At 36.5% G+C, this 19,998-nt stretch overlaps 1 protein-coding gene across 3 annotated transcripts in view; it reads left to right on the top strand.

Annotated features, from left to right (window-relative positions):
- ulk4 (unc-51 like kinase 4) overlaps positions 1-19,998 on the top strand; it is a 230,948-nt gene that overhangs the window by 168,685 nt on the left and 42,265 nt on the right. For all 3 annotated transcript variants that reach the window (XM_084088579.1, XM_084088580.1, XM_084088578.1), the window contains exons 33-34: positions 7,825-7,991; positions 13,325-13,417. In XM_084088579.1, coding sequence (XP_083944705.1) covers positions 7,825-7,991; positions 13,325-13,417 — 260 coding nt within the window. The remainder of the gene's footprint in view (positions 1-7,824; positions 7,992-13,324; positions 13,418-19,998) is intronic.

Below are 19,998 nucleotides of genomic sequence, written 5' to 3'. Positions count from 1 at the left end.
AGTTTGTTATGGGCTATATGCCTCCATCTATGTATTCTGTTTGTGTTCATTAAATAAGTTTATATTTGATCCTCGTTGTCTTCCTTGCGTGATCTACCACAACAGTTTGTGACAGGAAGACACAACAGAGTTCAGTGTTCCGGAAACTACTTTGAGACTGTAGCTTGCTTGGTTACTCAAAATTTAAAGTAGTTTGACTAGTCAAGCTAACCTTATGAAAAAGTAGAAATTTACACTATACCCTACCAATAAAACGTAGCAGGCAGCACCGAAGCTATTTAAAGGGATAATCGATTTTTATTTTCTGCTGACCTCAAAATAAGATTTCTGTCAGGACCACTATCGTCGAATACGATTGACAGTTAGCATACAGTTTGGATTGGCGGTATGGTTCTGTTCTGGGCAAGAACTCCCTGCGCATTCATGCAGCCTAGCATGGATAAGAGCAGGGAGAACAGCATTTTTCTTTTCTTTTTTGACAGAGCACAAGGCTTCTGATCCAGTCAGTTTTATTTCTCTGTCTGAGTTAAAAGCATCAAAGGTTCCCACAAATGCACACTGTAATTCGACATTGCATGCAACAAAATAAATAATGTTTTATACATGGTTTTGTAAGCTCACAGTACAGTACACATATACACATATCATGTGACAGCTATGATTTAATGCACACATGAATGCACAGCCCCTTTTTGAGACTTATTTTGCAGTGTTTATATCAACCTTATTTTTTGATGCAGAAGGAAGCCATTGTGAATTTATGATGCTTCTGATTCATTAGCCACCATAAGTAAATAACTGGAAGAATAACAAAGTGCAGTAAATGATCGAACTATTTGTGCTACAAACAAGTGTGGTAATTCAAATAATATGATAATAGATTCCAGATGGCACTTTCAAGCTGCTTGCATAACAGACTGTTTTTGTAAAGCTTAAATAGTGTGAAGCGGTTGACACCGGAAGCCTCACATTACTCTCACTACATTAAAAGTAAGGTAGATGTGTTTGTTTCAGACTCTATCTATGGAAGACAATTTATACCACAAAACTTCTTACAAAGCGAAAACAAACACTCACAATGTGAATCTCATCTACACTCTATGGAACACTTAACATACATGGAACCTTTCCATTCCATTAATATTTATAGTGGAAAAGGGTTCTTTATACGTTTAAAATGTTCTTAACACTCAGAAAAAAAATGGTTGCTTTAAGAACTGTTAACCTAAAGGTTCTTTGAGAAACCCAATGTTCTATGGCATCGCTGTGAAAACTCCTTTTTAGAAACTTTGTTTTAAGATTGTACTGTACTTTATCTCCCAGTTTGAAATGTATGTCATAAGAAAGCATTTGGTTGTGAATAATTAAGTAAAGTGTCTTCTGAATTGATAAGGGCATGCAGTCTTATGAATAATTATGAGTCGTCATCATACTATAGCGTATCCTGTGACGTTAACAAAATGTGTATTAAACCTGGAAGATGCAATAAAAAAATAGAGCAAAAAGACTAAAAATAAACCAGTTACCTCCTTAAAATCATGGATGCTCACATTTTCTGAGCTTGTCGCCATCCATTCTGCAATTGCCTTATCTATGAAGATCTATGAAGTATTCATAGATACTGCCTTGAATGTTTGACTAAAAGTGGGTATCTTAGAAGATAGCATAGTTACGCTGCCTAACTTTTGGAATGGTCTTTGTGTTGGGAGTACAATACTGCGTTTGATTTTTATAAGAAATCAGATGTACTATTGTCTCTGAGGCATTTTGACACATAAATGTGTGCCATAAACATCAGGTATATTCCCTTGCTTTTGTGGCACATATCTGCTTTCTGACTGTCGTACGAAGGAGAGAAAGAGGTATTTCCTCATAAAACGTGAACTGCTGACTTGTTTGTTTTTTGCTTTGCTCGTGGAGGCGGAAAAACATCCATATCCTAAAGTCGTATTTGCATGACTCATTTTACTGGAAGTAATAGCAATGAATTTGGAACCAAAAGAAAGTAAGTTACATAAATTTAACTGTACAGCTGTAAGCATAAATATTCAGAGTCTGGCAAGTAGCTCTTTGTGTTTGAGACAGCGCTGAAATACTGCTCACAGCTCTGTTAAGACCTACGTATGCATTTCAGTTCAATATATTTGCATACAAATTTCAGAAGTAATTTTTGCACCGTGTGCATTTATGATAATTCACCTAAATTGCGAACGTTCCAGGCTGCAGTTCCAGTTTCATCTGTATTTTCCCTGTATTAAAGGTGACAGCCTTGGCTGTATTTTCTTCGTTCAGCAGTGGATTTGTATTGTTGATGGCATTGCCGCTGTATTCATCTTGCATAATTTGTCAAGCGGCGAATTTCATGCGTGGGTCCTTCACCTCAGATAACTGCAGTACTAATCTCAGATAAACAGCGTGATAGCCTCAGGTCTTACTCAACTCCTCCTGATTATTACTGCTGGGACTGGAAGATAGCTTAACACACACACTTGCTTTCACATGCCATCCCCAATACACTGGAAATAGTCTATGTTCCAAGTGGCCACTTCACCCTTTGGTGTTTTTTGTGTTGAGTTTATAGCCCCCAGGGTGCACCTATGCAGTAAATTGATAGTACCCTCTATATTTAGTGTGGAGTGTTGTGCTTTCCTCTGTATGTGTAGAGTCATAGGTCCTTCTGTGTGTGGTTGAATGTATTGATCATCTGGTACATGTGTGTTTCTGTGGTGTATCTTCGGGTTGAATCCCACTTACTTTAGTATAAATCATACTTTATATATATTTGCATAAAATATCTTTCTTACCTGACAGATATCACTGAAATGTGTCTTGCAACAAAACCTAGGCTCTGTAAACAGGAAAAATGAATGTATTCCTTGTTTCCATGTGTTTTCTTCCCATTTCCTCTGGTCTGATCATTAGTTAGTTGCTATGGTTCCCAATTATGTTGCATACCTGTTTCTTGTTTAGTTTGTCATTATCCTATGTTTATAAGCCCTCAGTTTGTTCAGTTCTTTGTTTTGGTATTGTCTTTTCATATTTTGTGTGAAGCTGTTGCGTTGATACTCACCCTTTGCAGATTACTGTCTTTGTTTTATTTTGGTTTATAAAGTTAAAAGCTGCAATTAGATCTGCCTCTCATCTTCCTTTGTCTGTCCAGTCATGACACCTTCCCTTCTTTTTGACATACTATGACTTGGGACAGATAGTATGTGAACTGTGTTTTAACCTCATTCCCTTTGCAACTTGCAACAGTCTCTTTTTCATCTGTTGGCATGTCTGTCTCATTGCATCATCATAAATCATATCGACTGTCACATTTCTACAGCCCTTGTGCAAAGATGCATTTAAAGGGCCAGATTTACTAAACAGGGAAAATAACGCGAGAAAATGTAGAAAAATGTATGACTCAATGCACTGGAGAAATTTCAGCTTATCTAATGCTTTCTAGAGCGAGAATACTCTCTCCTCCCTACATTTTAAATACCACATGCACCAACATGAAATAATAGATTTTCAAAATACACATCTTCACTATTACTAAAATCGATCATGCATGGTTTTAACAGTAAATGGTATTATGAAGAAAATGTCCTATTAAATCTAATATGGCAAATCAGTTTCATTTTTATTTATTTATTATATTTTATTACATTACAAATGACATAATTTTCAAAGGAAAATACATCAACGCATAGAGGCAAACTACTCACCAAACCAATTCATGAGGATTTTCACTCACATCTTATAGGCCGCTGTCGGTAGCCTAAAAGAGGCCTAGAAATAGGGTTTCGTTCCACCAAGTGGGGCACTACCTACTTTTTTTATATTTAACATCAGAAATATAGAGAGATTCCTTAGGAAAAAGTTCTCCACACACAACCTTGCAGTTTTTGAGAAAAATTATGCTAAAGGTGCCCATTTTGAAAAAAAAGGGTAAACATAGGGATTTTTGCACTTTCAAACCTGTTTATCATATAAACCCAAAAATGCCGAATTACAAAGCCGAAGTACAAAATAAACCAGTTTGAAATGTGTGATATACCTGAAGTTGCTATCTAGGGACAACATGATAAGATTATCAAGAAAACTTCTACTGTAGCATTAACATCCCAATTATTTCTCATTATGTTGTTCCAATTCAAAGGTAATATTTGAGGTAAAATCTGAATAACAAATAGAATTAAGCCAAAATATAATAACAGAGCTGCCAACTCTCACGCATTCACCGTGAGACTCACGCAATTGACACTTTTCACACGCTCTCACGCCACACATCCATTTTCTCACGCACAGAAAAATCGCGAAGCAAAGAGGACATGGAGACCAACAGACTAGACAGAGCAGGTTATGATATGAAAAAAATCTCAGCTCTCAGATTCTGTCAATTTTATTATGAAATTCAAACAATAAATACCGTTTTGGCGTTTGTAATTGATCCCTAGCGGCACGTGACCCGATCATCTCTACTAATAGTAAATAAACACGAATGAACAATGTTGAAAGAAACAGTAGGCTACAGCTTACCGAAATGTATATTCTTCATACATAATATCGATCAATCAATCAAACAAAGGGGTCAATAAAACAGCTGGAGAACAATTATGTCACATAACATTTACCTCAGGAAAGCCATTTAATGACCATAATATAGGCACGTTAATTGGCTAGAAAAAGAGCTATAGAGAGTATTTTGCTAAATATGTGTACTATATTACATATTTATTATATTTGTACTTATATCATTAAATAAAGTTGTTATTATAATAAAAAACGCATTATATTTAATTTGAATTATTTTTAACCTTAAATAGCCTAATACTACCAGCTGATAGGGCTGTCTGTATGTAGCCTATGTTTTTTTTTTTTCTTGAGAAAAATTAACGCCTATCTTGTGTACCTAATATTTATCCAAATGAGTCAATATTAAATCAAATCACAAGAATTGAATTGAAATCGTGAAATTTGTTTCAAGAAATTTGCTTACCAGAAATTGTACCATATAAACATTGTAACATGTTGTCACTAAACCTAATAAAATTCAGTTTAGTTACTAAAATGTTTTGACAATCACAATACACTTCACACAATACACAATCACAAGTTGTTTTTTTCCCCCCCCCCCCCCCCCCCAATCTCCCCAATTCTCACTCCAAGTTAAACTCAAAAGTATAAAAAAAAAACACTTTTAAAAATAACACATTTAATGGTGAATTGTTAATTTGCATACACGAGCAGTAACTGCACTACATGTACATATTCACAGGAATGATTATTGTAAACAAGATTTAATTTTGATTTATTTATTTACCTACCCATCTCTCTCTCACACACACACACACACTAACCCGACCCCTAAACCTACCCATCTCTCTCTCACACACACACACACACTAACCCGTCCCCTAAACCTACCCATCTCTCTCACTCTCTCTCTCTCACACACACACACTAACCCGACCCCTAAACCTACCCATCTCTCTCACACACACACAACCCGTAGTTGTTGGGACATCAGAGACCGGTTTGTCCAGGAGGGCAACATGTTTATTAGCAATAGCTAACGTTAGCTCCGTAGTGTCCAACGTTTTGAGCCATTCCTACGCACATTGCTTGATTTTTTTTTTTTTCCCATCGGACTTCAGTAAAGGGCTGCGGACCTTTCCCACCATCTTTTCCGACATGAAGAATACACTTTACGGGTGTTAATCGAGCTTGATCGCCGCTATCAGATGAAGATGCGCTGCTTACGTCCTCCTCCATGTTTACATGTGCGTAGTGATATTGGCTTGATTTCGGCTCTGACCTACTTACATTTTTGATGCTGATTGGTTAAAAATCTAGCTCAACAGTTTTATATGCCTCAATACGCAGTCAGTATAGTGCGCCAATAAATTACACTTTTCTCATTAACTGCAGGATAAAGCGTGGAGAACTTTTTGCTTGGATACCTTTTATTAATGTTGAACATATTGAGCAAAAGAAAAAGTAGTGCCCCGTTTGTCGGAACGAAACTGAACGATACAGCTCACGTACAGCGGCCTATTAATCCTACAGTCTTCTCAGAGTACAAGTCAACTCACTTCGGATGCTTATTTTAGCTTTATAACAGGAAAATGCAGAAATGTGTATCACCTGTAGTAGCAATAGCAGTATTAAAAACGGTGTTTGTCCACCTCCCAGTCTATACCTTATAAGCACAGTGTTCTGGGTAAAAGATCATACCATGTTGAGAGCTTAGCAAGGAAAGGAGAGATGAACACATAATTCATTCAATCTTAATATTTCAACAATACTGAGAAAGGAAGACACAATAAGGTGGAAGGGAAGGCAAGGGTTCTGTCTGCTTTTGTGGAAGATCATGTATAAGGTCATCAATAGTGAGGAAAAAATAGACTTTTTATGTTTTGTATCCAAGAATAATACTGTAAAAGAATGTTCAGAATATACTCTAAAGGAACAAGTAATTGTGCTTTGCAATATGTATATGTAATGTAAAGACTCATGTTTGTGAGGCCTGCCATTCATGCTGATCCCCTGAACGAATTAAAAGATCTTCTGGCTGGAAATGTTATTTTTGTTCAACTCCACTCTACTGTGCAGAGTAATGTGTAAATGGTATTTTCCATTTCCTTTTTTGGGGATCCTTGAAGTTAAATAATGGGTGAAGGTTTAAAATTAGAAGACTTCTGTGCATCTCTTTACTTCTGGTCTTTGGAAGTCACATTGAATGTATCACACTGTGGATTAGGTTGGACTGCATTTTTCTTTTGAAAGTTCATTTGGACCTGAATCAAGTGTTTTGGGGCATGAAGCAGAACTTAGTCTCACTTGTAAGGATTCAAAGACTTTATTTGGATGCTCAAAACGACCATTGGTAACTTCATCCCAGTTACTTGTGGTCTGTGTTTGAGTTTATGACAACAGACTTTTCTGCCAGGAATAAAATTATCAATGTTCAACTTTAGTCATTTGCATATTTACAAATAGAAATAGAATAGAATAGAATAGAATAGAATAGAATAGAATAGATGGAATATGATACATCATTTAATGATGCATATATACATACTTTAAGGTCCTCAAAATAATATTACCAATTAAAAAATATTTAAATAGGAAAACATTTAATATTTTTTACAAGACTAATGTCTATTTATCTGTATGTAAAATATGTACCCTGTGTATTTTGCGATTTTACAAACGAACCATCACAGCTATCCCATAAATCTGTGGATATTGGATGAAACTATAGCTGTGCAATATATTGCAATGCTGTTCAAAATTTAAGAAATAAAAGTGGTCACACTTTATATTAGGGTCCAATTCTCACTAGTAACTAACTATTAATTATGACTTTTACTTCAATAAACTTGTAATTACTGCTTATTAATAGTTAGTAAGGTAGTTGTTAAGTTTAGGTATTGTGTAGGATTAATGGATGTAGAATATGGTCATGCAGAATAAGGCATTAATATCCTAATAAGTAATAAGTAACTTGTTAATAGTGAGAATTGGACCCTAAACTATTGTTACCAAAAAAAAGTTTTTTCAAACTTTTTTCAACCCCTTCGTAAAATTACATCAGATTATATATGTAATTTTTTATGGTTTTGAATGTTTACCATAAACTGAGAATATTTATATTCTCTCTGCTTACTTATGTTACTATGACTACTTCAAACAGTTAGTATATTAAGTGTAATGTATTGTGTGACAGACAGTTGTTTAATTAAATTGCTGATATCTAATGCTAGATGTGTCAGAGCAGATGCATGTATAGAAGAGTGACTCTGCTGTGTTTGTGTTTATTTCTCTTCTCAGGTGTAATTGAGGTGGTGTGTAATGTCTTTGTGGAAGTCTCTGGCGTATATCTGGAGAGAGAAATGCACTCAGGGATGAAGAGCTGTTCCTCTCTGCTCCTGTGTCTGCTGGACATCATCCACTGCCTACTCAAAAACCTTTCATCTGTAGTCCGACTGGCCCTTCAGGTAACATTCTCTCTCTATTTCAGTTTAGATTTATTGGCATGACAAGTAATTAAACTTAATTGTTTGTTGTTTGATTAACATGAATGACAGACAGCATGAATTAGGCTGCTGTCACTTTAAGAGCTGCCCAGATCCAATATACTGTTACACATGCATTTCTTTTCTCAACTGTTTGCATTCACTTAAGGCATAAATGCCTGTATTTACTAGGATACTTGCAAAGACAGGCATTTTGACACATACAAGTGTGTGTATTTAACTGTTCAAGGCCAATAAAGCGGCTTCACGTGAGAGCGTCTATAAGACAGCCACCCATATAGCGAAATGAGTTCTGGTTCGCTGCTTATTGTGCTTCAGCAGTTTAAAAGCACTTGTTTTTAAACCACAATGCGCATGTAGACGATAAGCTTTCGTGACCACCACGCATGCAGCACAGCAATGCCATGTGAGTGTAACCGCGATAGAGGCGATAGTCTAAAATCTCTTCCGATTGACAAATCTCTACCTGTTAATCGTGTCTACCGTTATATCGCCCACCCCTACTAATCGGGTGTGCTCACTGGACATTTTATTTCTAAACTACTATGCTACATAAAACAACTAACATAATAAAACGTTGCAAAATCCACGTTCATCTGTTTTGGATAAAACTGAACGCACTTTCAGCGTCATTAATTGGACATTTCTCTTTGAAAGTGTCACGAATTTTCTGAATTTTGTCACCACAGGCACGTTTTTCCAATAAGCGTGGGTTGTTCTTTCCTCTTAGTATTGCAGGGTTTTAATATGATATCAGAAGATTCCAGAATAGCAGATCTTTATACTCTATTTATTTATTTAATTTTTAAATAAATGTTGTTTAACAGCTGTGGTTGCCAGAATGATTCTGTAAAAACACAGAAAACACAGTTTTCCACAGCTGGGAATATAATTGACTAATTACTGGGTTTTTTGTTTGTTTTTGTTTTACTGTAGCATTCTTTTATAGTTAAAATTGCAATATTTTTTTACAGTGTAATTATGGAATATTTTCTGAATTCTGTCCTGCATGCTGTTTTTGTTGTGTGTTGGTGTATTGGTTGGATATTTTACATAATTCGGCTTACAATTACACGTTTGTCCCATTTTCATATTCTAGTTATTTTAAGTGGACCCCACATCCCATTGGCATAAAGGGCAATGGGCTCAATTGCAGATTCTAATTTTTCCAGCCAAATCCTAACAGGAGTTTCTAAAGGGCATTGTCGTTTTATTGCATACAAGGCCCTGCGGCCATTATCTCCCAGTTCATTTACTGCAGGGTTATAGTTTCCTGTGGAATTGCTTTTAGTACTAGATAATAGTAGTGTGAGGAGCTTATGTGGTGTGAATATGTGTTGTGTTGTGTTTTCTGGGATGTGGATCTTTTGTAGAAGGTCATGATTGTGTATTTATTTGGGTTGACTGGCAGTATTACTCCAGCAGTTCCAGGTTTAGCTGTAAACACTGTTTAATGTAAGACAGCAGAACCACTCATCTATGCAGAGCGGGTGTTTTATTTCTATGTTGAGTGAAGTGAGACCAGGGGCGGAAGGTTATTCCACACAGATTCCACCTTGTTCATTGATTGTACATGTTGATGTACATTTTGAACAATGTTGGGCTAAATGAGCAACATTCATTCCACTGTCCTGAGAAATATGTTCTCTTTTGTTGCTATTTTTTTTATTTATGCATTGACTTTTAGTGTACATTGATTTAATAAGGTTGTAGGTTTTACCTCCTACACTTTGTACCAGATAGAATGAAATCCATCCATCCATCTGTTTGTGTGATTTAATGTTTCACAATGAAGTACACCAATTTTTGTTATTTGGATCTGTGGTTTCTTTTCTTTTTCTATTTCAAAATGTAATTTTTGATTTCAATGTTCCTTTAAATATTTAATTCATATTTTCACAGATATTGTGACACCTTTAATATGAGTATATTGTAGGTATCAAGAACATTATCTATCTTTGCTGTCATTATTTTTGTATGGTTTCATGTTGGTACTGTATGGTACTATTTACTGGAATTTTTGCTAAAGTTAATTTGTCCTATGATAAATGAAGTGATTGGACAGTTGTTGTTTTTTTTTTTTTTTTTTTTTTTTTTAAGAATACTCTGAAAAATAAAGGATCTAGGTCTTGAATTATTCCCCCAAATATGTCCCCTCGTATGACAGTTGACAGACACTGTGTCCGAAATCGAATATTTCCCTACTATCTAGTATGTGAAAAACAGTTTGCCAAAAGAGTAGTTTGTCCTAATGCATAATATTCGAAAAACAGTTGGCGAAAAATCCCCGGATAAACTTTCACCGAGATTCTGAAGTGCACATTCGATGGACACTTTACTATCCCATGAGGCCACAGGAGAGGATTTATGAATGGAAGTGAAGCGACGCAACTGATACTGGTGGGTCATGTGACAGTAACAATATGGCGGATATAGTACGTCCAAATTTCATTCATACTGCCCATATTCATATTATATAGAGCATACTTTTTTTAACAGTTTTGAAGTAAATTCAAATGTAGCACCTACTATGACGATATGTGATTTCGGACGCAGCGGCAGTCTCTCCCATTCTCATTGACAATATGGTCATGGTTATTTCTGGGGAAAGGCAAAATGTTGTTATTTATAGAGGACATCTTATTAATATTTTTACTTTCCTGTGTCTGTGAAGTCAAGCTGTAATCCTGTTTTTGCATTCAGATCCCCACAAACAAGCACATTTCCCTGAGCCTGGATAGGACATGTCTCTTTTTCCAGTGTATGAAACATATCTTCTCTGCAGGAGGGGTTATGGCGGTGGAATGTAAATGCCATGTAGGAAGATGTCTTGTTGTGACAGGAAAAGTTCGTTTTGGAGTTTCAGCTAGATATGGTATTTTCCCATTTTCATGGTGTCAAGGTAGTGGGGAAATGTATTCTGCCTTGGCACACTTTGCTAAGTTTTTGAGAGGTTAAAATGATTTCTCAGTAATTGGGAGGACAGTCTTTCCCTCTCGTTTTCTTTATTGGCCTCTATCCTTCTCACTCTGTATTTCTTCTATGATTTCAATTTTGTTTAAATTTATGAATATGGATATACATGAATGAGCATATTAAACAGTAGTCTCAGCCTCAGATGTGCCTCCTTTTACTGACCATACAAAAATGAAAATTGTCCAAGATCATAGGGTTTGAATCTGTTGACTATATTTTTTATATATTACTATATTACTATATATTTGTTTGATACACTTGGTAGAAAATTCTCTCAATCTCTTGATAAATATATATTTTATATGCCTCTGTTTTTTTGCTTCTGTCTAATTTCAGATTCATCTGTAAAATAAAAATGTCACTGTACATCTCAGACCGGGTGTCTGTAGGAGTGTGACAGTTGCACAGCTGTTTTCAAAACCATACTAATTTTCTCTCTGTTTTGCCTCTAACCATTCCTGTTGCATAAGTTATGGATGGATTTGGAGGGTCTACTAGTCATCTAGCAACCAACTAGTTGGATATTGAGGTTGACTAGTGAGGTTTTTTTCTTTAAAAGTGACAAGATTTTTGACATGGTACATTATGGCAACTCTGTACCACAACAGAAAATTGTCAACAGTTTCTTGTATTCTTTTCTTTAATGTTCCCTCTTTAATTTAGGGCTGGAACAAAGAAATTCAAAAACAAATAATAATAAAACAAATTTTTTTTTTTTTTTTCTTGTTTCTCATGTCACAGACTGCTCTGTAAATCCCCTCTTGCTCTTTTTCTCGTTCCAGAGGTATCCATCCTTATTTTGTTTTCCCTCTCTCACCCTTGCCGTCCCATCCTCTTGTTTGTAAACACTTCTCACTCTGTCGCCCTCATTTCTTGAGCTGTTCTCCTCGTTTCTCTCTCTCTCTCTCTCTCTCTCTCTCTCTCTCTCTCTCTCTCTCTCCTTTCCCTACACCCCCCAGCCCCCCCGTCCTCAGGGAGCGCTTGCCTGCTACTGTCGCCGTAGGCATGCTTTTAGGGGGTTCATGTCTGGATCCTCTCCTCACTGATGATTAGATTGTTATGCAATGACAACTGCTATGCAGATACCAGCAGGATACATCCAGCCACTCACTCCGAGTGGATCCACCACACCTTTTACCCATAATTACTCGCAGCGGACATCTTTGTCAGAGCTACCGAGTGTGTGCGCACGCGAGCATTCGTGTTCAATTTCCAGTACTTTGACGTCTAATAGTTCCCAGTGCTATTTTTACCGGTACGCTGCAGCAGACCCGTGGTAAACAGTGCTTTAAAGTCGGATATGTGGCACACAGGACTCACAGGAAGTCGCTCCCCTGTCAGTTCCTCCTCAACCCTCATTATCCACCCAAGGCCTTTGTCTTTCCCTCAGCGTCCTTCCATACATATTCATGCACGGACATCGCCAAAATGGAGCCTGTAATGGAATTCAGTACTCTGAGAGAGAGAGAAAAAAGCGACAGAAGAGAGAAAGGAAAGCTTATTAAAAAAAAAAAGTGTCCACACAACCCAAATTCGTTTGGGTGATAATGATGAGGGAGACATTCCCGAACACTTTTCCCCACTGCGCCGACTGTCCTTCCCTCTCGCGTTTCTCTCACGATGTCAGCCCGAGCTCCGTCATTAATATTTTAAATGAGTGAAGGGAGTTTAAATGTGAAAAAGCTGCAGTCCTATTAAGCGAAGGCTTGCTGTAATCTCATTGCTCCGGTCTGTCAATCTGCTTGAGGATCCCAGACACTCACATTCACTGAAATATTAGCCAGAATAAGACAGCTAGAGACAGCGGCATGAACTTTTGAACCAGACCCACTGCACGGCTGCTCTCGCTGATGACTGATGGGTAACAAACTTTGCATTTCTTATGCATTCTTGCTGCTGTTGTCTATTTTTATCTATCTGTCTGTCTCTCTCTCTCTCTCTCTCTCTCTCTCTCTCTCTCTATGACAGCTGTTACTAAAGAGTAAGATGTTGTGGCTGATGGTAGACAGCGAGCTGTACACATTGTTCCGTTCCGGCAGCAGAGCTGGGCAGTGTTCAGAGACCCCAGCACCTCTGAGGAGCGTCTCTGTTAAAAATAGCACCAGCTTCAAGCTACTGTACTTCCTGTGATGATTACATGAGCAGGAATTTCTCAGACTCTCAATCCTCTGTTGCGTTGGCTCTTGAGTTCTCTTCTCTAAGCATCCCCCCAATGACTGACTGTCCTCATTTTCTTCCTTTCGCTTCCCCTTTATTCTCCCTCTCTTTTTTCTTCTCGGCCTAATAATGCTCTCTCTGCTTCTTTTTTTTTTTTGTAGAGATCAGACAGCAATGAAAACACTGAGGCTGCAGAGGAACTGCTGCTCATCAACAAGCCACTGACAGACCTAAACAACCTCCTCATTCAACTGGTCAGTGTGTGTGCGTGTGTGTGTGTTTCATGCAAACTTTACATCTGTTTTGCCTAACCATTTCCTTTGCATAAATTATGCATGGATCATTATGGTCTACTAGTCATCCAATAATTGACTTTTTTGAAACCGTGCCATACGGAAACTCTACCACAACAGAAAATTGTAAAAATATAAATTATATATATATATATATATAATGAAAGTAATCCCATGAAGTGATCACATCTTAACAGGTTATGATCAGGGGAGTGAATGTTACCTGTTAACACAGGGTCTGTGCTTTTGTTTTTCTTTATCATCATTTGTAGTTTAGCAATTTAAACAGTCCATTGTTAAAAAAAAAAAAAAAAAAAAGTAACCAAAAAGAATAAAATCTGGGTTTTTTTACCCGATTAATCCAATAATCGAAGAAATAATCACCCAATTAATCGATTGTCAAACAATTGTTAGATGCAGCTTTATCATATATGTATCCATAATTAGATTGTTACAAACTCTAATGGTGAAACCATAATCACAGTATTTTCTTAATTAACAAACCAAAAAATACACATGTAGAATTAAATTTACAGTAATGGGTTTAATAGCACAACTCTTCCGTATGTCTCCCCTATATGGGTGACCCCAGGAAAAGCTTGGAGAGAAAATCAGGTGTCATGTGACTTAAAAACAGAATATTATTGTTTTGTTCATTTGTTTAAGAATCCCCTTTTAATTCCTAGAATTCAATTTGTTTTTGTTTCATTCAAATAATGAGAAAATTGTGCAAAATGATATGTCAGTTTACCAAAGATAGTTCATTTGATTAAATGTAGTAACTCTCAGACAGTGTTTTAGCATTAAAGGGTTAGTTCACCCCAAAATTTTAATTCTGCCATTAATTACTCACCCTTATGTCGTTCCAAACCCATAAGACTTTAGTTCATCTTTGGAACACAAATTAAGATCTTTTTGATTAAATCTGAGAGCTTTCTGTCCCTCCGTTGACAGCTACGCAATTAAACTACAATTGTGACGCATCAAAAAGTTCATAAAGAAATTGTAAAACTAATCCATATGAATTGAGTGGTTTAGTCCAAATTTTCTGAAGAGACTTGATCGCTTTATATTATGAACAATTTAATTTAGGCATTTATTCACATATAAACATTCATCAGTTCACACACAGTTGTGGTAAACAGAAGCTCAAGCATGCTCGCCTGACGTGCGAGAACCAATGAGGTTCAGTCTCGTGTTACGCAGCACGTTTGATTCTGCAAGAACCAATGAGGTTCAGTCTTGTTATACGCAGCACATTTGAGCTTCTGCAAGAACCAATGAGGTCCATTCTCGTGTTACGCAGCACGTTTGAGCTTCAGCAAGAACCAATGAGGTTCATTCTCGTGTTTTACTTAGCACGTTCAGGGTTTTTCCTGGCTCAAAATGAGGTGGAGGTGGTAAAATCCTAATAATGTATTTTAATAATAAGGTAATTAAATTAGTATTTTTCATAGATCATCATATAGCCTAATGTGTTTCCCACACCTTTTTTTGGGTGGAGCCTGGTACCTCTAGGGGGGTCCGGGGGCATGCCCCCCCGTAAGAAAATTTTGTACATTTTAAAGATAAATTCATTAATCTGGTGCACTTTGAGTCATCCGAATCCACTGTTAAAAATAAATAATCCACCCGCAAACCACCCATATTCTTTGATTTAGATATCTGCATCTGATCATCACATTACAATTATTCAAATTCTCAGTGTTAAGCATGATAATATGGTAACATATCACACTGAAGTTGGCTAATTAAAAAATAACATTTATTTAAAATAAAAGTTCTTCTTTTGGCAAAATTACATTTCCTTAATAGCCTAAACAGAGACTTTACTCCCTTCAAACTTAAATTGTCAATGTTTCATTACATCACTGTTTGAAAACACTCGGAATAATTTTTTGTACCTTTATAAAAGGCATTTTTTTTCCTAAATGTTTACTCCATCTTTCATTTCAAAGTCTTAAATTTGATCAATATATTCAATTAAAATAATAAGACACTAGGCTGTTACCAATCAAATTAAATAATTTACATTGAAAAATTATAACTGTATTAAATTAGATTATTTTAAATATTTTTGAATATACAAATAAGGAATGTTGAAAAGAATGATACTTTATGAAACTAAACCGCCAGTAGGAGGCGGCAGGCGACCGTCTTAATGAGCGAGTCATTGAGTCATTCATTCAAACGATTCGTTCAATCGGCTGATTTATTCAGAATGAAGCAGTTTATGAATAGTTAATTGAATCTTTGACTCAACCGATTCGTTCAAAACGCTGAATCATTCAGTAATGCAACAAGTGTTCCTGTGAGATGCGCTATGGTTCTGTTGTGATCTTTGTTTGGAACTATTTTCGCTGCTGAAACAGAACAAAAACAGTCATTGCGTCTAAATGTAAGTGACTTAATTTTAACTATTTGTTTATTGAACTGTTATGAAATCAGTCTCTGTTTCAATCTTGATGGCATTCAGGAAAACAGCTCTCTGGTTGTGTGTAGCCTAGGCTATATATTGTTTCTTAACTATAATATGTTATAAATAACTGCGCGAGCCTCAACAGCGCAACATTGTTACCGTCAGTACATTAGGTAGGACTATATTATTATCAACTATAGGCTATTATCAATCGCCACTTACATTAAATTAAATAAAACAGAATCATCCTCACGTTTTCGGTGATTCCCTAGTTTTTTTTTATTTTATATTAAAATTGTTTTAATCAGGGCATTTGTCCGGATTGGCTACAATTCTCTCTCACTTTTCCCTTCAAAAAAAACACAAAAAAAACACGTGTCCCGGACACAGTCTATGGTCCCGGACAAGTGTTATTGTCGAGCCCTGATATGTTTTCCTTGATTGGTTTTCCCTGAAGAGAATTACGTTGTTGAAAACGAAAGTAAAAGAGTTACGCACGTTCATTGCGTTTTACCGTGATGAGAGTTCCGTGTCTTTATTAAACTCAACACATTATAATGATTTATCTGTCATCCACCCTCGATTAATTGGAATGGAATGTTTTTATTACTTGGCCCGCCCGACCCGCGGATTATCCGCGTAGCACTATATGTTTTGAGAATGGACACAAGCGGTAACCGCAACAGATCCGTCACCCTGGGAAAAGTGTATCTGACCATGACTGTCTGTCCGAGTTTTGTCGAGAGCCGGAGGCGGCACGAAATTTAACGGAGGCGGCCGCCTCATAATTCTCTATGCAGGAAAAACCCTGACGTTTGATTCTGCAAGAACCAATGAGGTTCATTCTCGTGTTACGTAGCACGTTTGAGCTTCTGCAAGAACCAATGAGGTTCATTCTCGTGTTACGCAGCACTTTTGAGCTTCCGGAAGAACCAATGAGGTTTGTTCTCACGCGTCAAGCAGGATCGGTTGAGCTTCTTTTCATGTTTGTTGATCAATGTTTAAATGTGAATAAAAGCCTAAATTAAATCAGTTCATCATATAAAGAGATCGAGTATCTTCAGAAAATGTGGACTAAGCCACTCAATTCATTTGGATTAGTTTTATGATCTCTTAATGAAAAAAAAAGAAAAGAAAAGATATTTATTTGTGTTCCGAAGATGAACGAAAGTATTATGGGCTGGAACGACATGAGGGTGAGTAATTAATGACAGAATTTAAATTTTTTTGGGTGAACTATTTGTTTAACTATGAATAATCTGGTGGTCTATAATAGCTTTGTGCAATAAAAGGTTATGTAGCCTAATTTGGATATGTCAGTTAATGTATTGATAGACTGTGATTATTATCCAGATATTACTCAGAAACACATCGGATACTCGATTTTGAAAATGTTATTTTTCACATTCCTAACAAAAAAACTGTCAAATAAATCTGGCTCTCAATGTTCTTGTCCTTAACTCTGGGACTTTATAAGACCATAGTGTTCAACATTTATGAATCTCAGGGCCCAAAAATGTTCCCACTGTTCTCTGACCTGCACACTGGAGTTCACAGAATAATCTGGAGGAACTGAAATGAAATATTGATTGGAATCATCATCCTTTGGTCCACCAAAGCAGATTCACTTAAAAAAAAAAAATCAAGACTTTATCTTCAGCAAGTATTGGATGCATTTTTGTGATCTTATCACAAGTGGTCAATGACAGGTAGAAATGGAGTCTAAAACATGTTATTATCAGTTTTCTGAAACACTGCAAAAACGTGCCTATACATGTGTTTCAATGCAGTTTATATCTGAAATGACGCTAGTGGCAGTAAAACAACAACAACTTTTATTCTTTTATTTTCTATTTATTTATGTATTTATTTATGTATGCTTTGTTAACAGTATCGGTTAGGTTTAGTGTAGGTTCTCCTATATTTGTGAGCATTAACCTTTAAGCACCACTCTCCAGACGTTTTATTTCCAGACTGCCGTGACACATACAAGAACCAACGTAATAATAATACGTTGCCATAGTTTGCGTTTGAATATTTCAGTTAGCTGTGAACTGTAGCACCAATCACTGGATTTTGAAAGTGCTGTGAAACGTGCTATCATTTAGCAAAAACGTATGAACACTGGGCTTTTTTAATAAACCCACATCTGCAATGGAGAATAACATGATACGATTATAGCACCTCTTGTGGACGTGTCACCTGAAAAGGGCAGCAAAATTTACCTGGAGCAACATATTTCAGGTTACAGAAATGTAGGCAGGGTAACTTATTTCCAATGGGTTGCCAAAACCACATACAGAGGTAGTTGCATCAAAACAAGTCGTCAAACTTTGTTGTGTTGTACCAAAATACACTGATTACGATGGAAATTACAGATACCTTCCTTATACTTTTCATTTGGTTCTTTTTCAATTCACTTGTAAGCTGTGTAACACAGGTTTGCCCTTCAGTCGCATTAGTGCATGACACTCAGCGCTCCCGCTAAAGTGAAGCAGAGTGTAAAGGAAACAAGAGGGGAGGGTCTCGACTAAATCCGAACAAGTGGTCATGGGAGATGCATTTGAAAATGTTAATACCGAGTGGTACTATAATGTAATGCATGCTGACCACTTGTTGTTACATTACGGACGTACATACAACACATCTTAATACCAGGTGGAAACAGGGCAATTTTTGCTATATAGGGGTTTTGCATTGGTTATATGATGTTTCAGTTTTGGTTCCTCATAAAGGGTATCCTATGCCACAACATTACTACACAACACTAGATCTCATCCTGCACTGGTGCTTTGCAATGTGCCTTCAGTTGACTCATACCTTGTCTGTATCTTCTGACTGAAATATTACTTGCATATATTGTTTATGTGAATTCATTGCTATGCATTTTGTAATTAATATACATTTAAGTTCTGAACATTATATGAAAGCCAGCTTGTTCATGGTATCTGGTCTAATTTAATCATATTTTGTTACATGATGCCAAATTAGAATCTTAAACTATATATTAAGTTGTTGTTGTTTTTTTATTCTAAAAATCAGTTTTCATACTAGATGTTAAATTTCTGTAAAATATGAAGTGAGGTACGTTATTCTCCCATGTCACTGTTGCTGAGCTCTAGTCCTGTGCTTACAGCTGATTGGTCCATGGTTGGCCTCAAAGGTTCCAGGGTAGATAAAGTGTCATACTGAAAAACCCCTTTTGGCTCTAATTGGAATTTTTATTTTTAGAGTGCTGATGATGTGTGGACAATACTGTAGTTTGTAGTAAAGAAATACAAAGATATCAAATCATACCTGATGACCATTCTACAAATAAGAATGTAATTTTAATATCAATTTGCATCAGAATGATTCCACTGTCTCCAACAATAATTTCATGAAGTATAATAAAGTGTTCTTAATGTGAAATCCATTATTAGATTATAGTAAGTGCATATGGACCGTTTTTACACACCCTCTGCTCTCAGTCACATTTTCACGTGTCATTAACCGATCCCTATAATGAATAATGGAGCATCCATTTCGAATATAATCAATCCAGACAAGTGAGACATTCATAATTGAAAAGAGAGATTTACTTCTCATTCATTTCATGGAAAGCCGCAAATTGACAAAGATAGATTGAATTTCATCGCCAATGAATGTTGTGTGTTTGCCAAGGGTTTTGAATCTTTCTCATGAAAGCATATTAGATCAGCCAGTCATAGAAGACTCAATACAGCCTTTGAAAAGAGGGTCTGGTTGTTTGTGGGAGATGCAATGAACTGAAATGCTGTTCAGTATTAGTTTGTGTGGAAGGCTTTGTTGTATTTCATATTCCATTGTGAGTTTCATATATTGCACATATGACTCATGTCTAATAGAGGCTTTCAGCAGACACAGGATGACATCTAGATGAGACTATGCTGAGAATCCCATCTATTGAAGATAGAGAGAGAGTGAAATGAAAGTGGTTGGCATAGTGATGCACTGTGGCATAATATTCCCACAGATGGCAGAAAGACCAGAGACCGGCTTCCCACCAACACACTCCACTCAACTCTGTAACCCTCAGACGTACATCCAGCTTGTGTATGTGTGTTTAAGTGGCAAGCTGTACCCATATGACCCTCAAAGCAGA

This window comes from Abramis brama (assembly GCF_963993115.1).
Source record: "Abramis brama genome assembly, chromosome: 17".
NCBI lineage: Eukaryota > Metazoa > Chordata > Actinopteri > Cypriniformes > Leuciscidae > Abramis > Abramis brama.
This window is presented reverse-complemented; position numbering and strand designations above follow the sequence as displayed.